Source organism: Scomber scombrus, chromosome 18, assembly GCF_963691925.1.
Source record: "Scomber scombrus chromosome 18, fScoSco1.1, whole genome shotgun sequence".
NCBI lineage: Eukaryota > Metazoa > Chordata > Actinopteri > Scombriformes > Scombridae > Scomber > Scomber scombrus.
The window spans coordinates 19,308,251-19,313,357 of record NC_084987.1 but is presented as its reverse complement, the minus strand read 5'-3'; the positions used below and the strand labels follow the sequence as shown (position 1 = coordinate 19,313,357).

Here is a 5,107-nt window from a genome sequence, read left to right as displayed (position 1 = left end):
CAGGTATAACTACAGTGATATGTGGTTAAGTGGAGTTGGGAACAACTTCTCCATCAAAACCAACCCTGCTACACACACTGATACTCTCACAGGGCTCAGGATTCACAGTTCAAAGGCTAAAAGTTCACAGTTCACAGTCGAAGTTTATCAAACCCCTTTGCGTTCCCCCCCCCCCCCCTTAACCCTGTGTGTCCCCTACTTTTGCTCACGCTCCCTTTGTATTTCTCATCATCCTCCTCTTTGATGCTCTGATTGGGCGATATCTGCAGGCAGCGCCTCTCACACAGGCGTGGTCCTGCGGTTTGGGTCCTTGCTGTAGTCTTTAGTGAGCGTGCTGCTCTGGAGGAACTCCCTCTCTGAGTTGAGCAGCCCGCCCATGCCGCCACCACCCGATTTGGTGCCGGCGTTGCCCGCCTCACGTGGGTTCAGCGTGTACATGGGCATCTCGGAAGCGGCAGGCCCTGTGTAGCCGCCCTTTCCCAGCGGTGAGGTGTCACGGCTGGGGACCTCAGATGAACGCACGCTGGAACGGCGCCGGAAGCGGTAGCGATAGGAGGGGATGCGGCTGAAAGCGGACTTTTTGATGAGCTCCGTGCGGGACTTGGCCCGTAGTTTGCGGTGCTTCTCGATGAACATGTGCACAGCGAGCACGCCCACCATTTCTGCCATGATGAAGGAGAGGGCGCCAAAGTAGAAGGACCAGCCATAGGAGTAGGACTTCTTGCTGTCGCTCTGGCCCGGGTCACCCGAGTTGGCTGAGATATAGACAATAATTCCAATGATGTTACTTAGGCCTGGAAGGGAAGGAGAGAAATAGAGAAACAATTACAGATGGGAGTGGAAAGGGTGTGAGAATTACCCAGTCCTCAAGAAAATGTACTAAGGCACAGTGGTGCTTTGAGCTAAATGCCAACATCCAAATGCTAATATGTAATGTTGAGCATGTTTAAACTTTGTTTAGCATGTTTGCATGCTAACTTTTGCTAATTAGAGCTACACACAAAGTACAGTTGAGGATGATGGGAATGTCAGTTTTGCAGGTGTTTGTTCGTAAGTCAAGACTAAATAAGTAAGTATTAGACAGACTGAAAGATAAAGAAAAGTTATTACAACATATCCTGAAGAGAACATGAATGACAGTACCAAATTTCCATTTAATATTTACGATAACATGAATATTTACTGAGATATTTACCAAAGTGGTGGACTTTGGTCCAGACTCAGTGGGACCTTGAATGTTTGTGTATAATTTTGTGGTGGACTGACATACCGAACGACCCACTGACTGACCAAAATTGCCACAGAGCAATGCTGACAGCAGAACTAAAAAAAGAATTAGATTTCAAGTGTAAGAGAAAATAGACTGGCAGATAAGTGAGTGCAAAAGTGAATCAAATTCAAGAATAAAAAGCTAATTGGAGATAAAAGGTTAGAGAAGAGGTGTGACAGGAACACGGCCAAATGAAATGAAGAAAAGTAACGTGTGGAGAGCATCAGAGAGAGGGAGTGGAACTGGATAGAAATGGTAAAGAGACGCATTGCACATATCATTAGTCCAGAATACAGTGCTCATGCAGTGTGGTGAAACGCACAGAATGGAAACAATTAGCCAGCTGTAATTAACCAGAATCAACCCCACGCTATTGTGGTAAATAAATACCAATTTGGCTTGAAGAATTTACTGCAAAATCCAATGGGTCCCCATACATCCCACTGAAAAGCAATTACAGCCATTTGTGTGTGTGTGTAACGGGCTAGCGTGTGTTTGTGTGTTTATGAGAGATCCTAAGTGTCAGCATCCATGTGATAGATTATGTGTGAGTATGCATGTGTGTTTACACTCTCACACCCTCACAGTGCATCACATCAGCATCATGGTATTCTTGCTGATGGATTAATCAGCTGCTGTGTCCAATTTCCACACTGCGGCTCCTCAGACAGGCACTTATGTGTGCTTTAAATGCCTAACGGGCTCCTTCTGCAAATATTTGAATGCTGCACCTCCACTGTTTAAAGTGTCTCCACAAAAATCCGCCCCTCACACACTCATAGACATACACACATAGTGCTCAAATGCAGCGGGCATCTTTCTGTTTAAATCTGAAATTACAGAAAATCCTTCAGAGCAGATACGTGGAACCTCTTTCTCAGGTCACAGTATTTTAATTCATTTGGCAGGTACTGCAACTAAGATGGCCGCTATATTGTGTTTAACAGTGTTGTCATGGAGATGAGAGTCAGCACAGTTCAATATTACAGCTTGCTGCACCTCATGCACTTTGCTCACAAATAAAACAATCCTCATTCCCACTGCAACAACATGAAAATTCTGCTGTCACCATTTTACTGTAAGTGTACTTAAGCCTCATTAATCATTTGTATTTATTCAGTCCTTAATTTTAATAACTGATAAACATAATGTCATTATAAAAACATTTTCTTCAAAATAAAACGTTGGATATTTTTATATGACAATCTGTAAATGACTCAAAACACTGAATCTTATTTACACACCATTGATACCAGTTTCTGTCTACTGCATCTCTATGGTCTCATTTTGTGTGTCTCAGTGATTTTGCAGTTGCAAAATTAATAGGATAGGATATCAAAGAGGAAAAATGTACATAAAACCTGCAAAAGATTTAACCAGCATTACATTAGCAAACAGTAAAATCAGTAGAATGTAAACATAAAATGTGTAAGTTAAAATAGTGGCTAAAATGTAACAATTCTTGTTAATAGACAGTTAATAGAGAGTTTTTTTTTCTCTGAGGACAAAGCCGGCTAGGGCAGGACAACAACAGGATGTCTTATTCTGACAACAACTGGACAGAGGACATACTTATGATGACTGACATGATGAGTATGTGGATTTTCCACCTAAAGAAAAATCACATCACTGATTTACAATAGGAATATGACGACTGATAATCAATTTACCTCCCCTGTGAAAGACAGACTCTACTACACACAAACAGCTCTGAAGACTAACCTGCGGAGACGAAGAAGATTCCTGCACTGAGGATGACGTTGTGTCGGCTCCGGTAAAACTCACTGGCGGCCACACAGAGACCCCCCAGGAACAGCAGACCCACACTCATGATGGGGAAGATACTGGAGGCACGCACAGCACCTGTACAAAACATGAAGGAGAATGGAAACACATTTTAAACATCCAAAAATGAATTGATTAACTGCAAAAACAATCAACAGATTTAATCAATAATGATAATAATCGTTCGTTTCAGCCCTAAACTGGCGAGACTGCATTTAAATGTCGCAATCCTTCCATTGTTCCCCAATCTGAACGCCCTCGAATGCTCTTGAAACGAAAGTCTGCACTTTAATGTCACAGTCATTGTTTCAATTAAAACCCCCCTGTGCTGGAGGACAGAGCTACAACAATGTGTGTGTGCGTGTGTGTGTGTGTGTGTGTGTGTGTGTGTGCGTGTGTGTGTGTGTCATCTTGCACACACAAACACACATGAGCCAGTTTGCAGCTACATGCTCGACTGAGTCTGAATTCAGTACACGTTAAAGCATTCAGAGGCCTTGCTGGAGAGAGAGAGAGAGAGAGAGAGAGAGAGAGAGAGAGAGAGAGAGAGAGAGAGAGAGAGAGAGAGAGAGAGAGAGACAGAGAGAGAGAGAGAGATATGGATGTAGAAGGAGAAGATGGACACAAACCAAGACAGATGGAGAGTCGCACTGACACATATGCGGGCAAAATAACGAGGCTGCAGTAGGAGTGAAATATTTGTCAGAGCCCCATATGTGTACATGATGTGATAACATATTGAAGGATATTTGCAAACAGCTTGTCACGCAGGATAGAGCTATGTGGTATTTAGATATGTTGAAAAGCAGGTTCATACATCACAGGTGTATCAAAAGAATACAAACAATCTAGTCAATAACATATTTGCATGTGTGTTTTTGAATGTAAATCTGTTCTTTTTAAATTATTTCCCAGCACGATTGTCAGCTGCAGTGACCAATGGCGTAGTGCGGATGAGCGTATAGGCCCCGCCCCTGTGGCCCACACCCCTGGGCTGTATGAAATACCGGTCACTAGGTCCCAGCTCCCTATTGGCTGGCCAGCTCTGAGGCCTGTGATCTAATTGGCTGCCTCTGGGGATGTTGCTCTGTGCTCAGTGGAGCAATAAAAAAGCACAGGCTGAATCCATTTTCTTTTTTCTTTTTGTTGTTGTTGTTGTTGTTTTCTTGCTCCGTCCATCTTCACTCTGTGTTTACTGTGGGAGAAAAACAGAGAGAGGCCCTTCCTTTCTGTTTTCCACTCTCTGTCGTTGTGGCTACATCCTTTTTTACCTCTGTCCTATTACTCTTTTGTTGTATCTAGAAATAACAAAGTGCTCTTTCCCTTCCCCTTTGTCATTTTCTCATCATGGCAATGTTTTTTTTCTCTCATTTTTCTAACGTATTGTTGTTTATATCTCTTGTTCTCTTCATTGTACCTTCTCTGTTTATCTATCTGTCCTCTCCAAGCAATATGTACGTACATGATCTCTAATCTTCCAAGAATAGAAAGGACTAAAATAGGTAGTTTTCATTCTCAGCAAAGATTATGTGAGACAACTGTATCCATCCCAGGCTTGTTAAGCTTTGGATTTCTCCACTTATTTTCCTTATCATACTTGTAATACTAGATCTAACTGACACTATACTGCATGCTGCATGCTGAGGAAGAAGAAAAATGCTGTTTCTTTATTTCCATATATCCTCTACATGGATCATCAAGTGAATATGTTGACTTGAACAGAAAGCTTGCCATGCATATCAACAGTATCTTAACAAATGGTCAATTCAATTCACTTGGATCTAATTCATACAGGAAAGGGCTGGTATATTTTCATTAAATATCATTTTTGTCATCACAAAGGCTTTATTGATATACTATACATCTTATATTTAATGCATTATGACTGAGTACTGCCGTGTACTATTAATACACTAATACACTCTTTTGCTATATCTCAGTGACTGTCTGTGGGGTTATTTGATAAGAAAACAATGCTGTGATTATAGTTTTTATTGAATCAATATCAATATAGTCAATGGAACAACATACACTACTGACTAATTAGTGATT

The 5,107-nt window shown here is 41.7% G+C and overlaps 1 protein-coding gene across 1 annotated transcript in view; it reads right to left on the bottom strand.

Moving 5' to 3' along the window:
- Positions 1-279: 279 nt before the first annotated feature.
- Positions 280-5,107, bottom strand: part of cacng3b (calcium channel, voltage-dependent, gamma subunit 3b) — a 23,323-nt gene continuing 18,495 nt past the window's right edge. The window contains exons 3-4 of the mRNA XM_062438986.1: positions 2,993-3,133; positions 280-794 (exon numbers count right to left, since the gene is read on the bottom strand). Coding sequence (XP_062294970.1) covers positions 280-794; positions 2,993-3,133 — 656 coding nt within the window. The remainder of the gene's footprint in view (positions 795-2,992; positions 3,134-5,107) is intronic.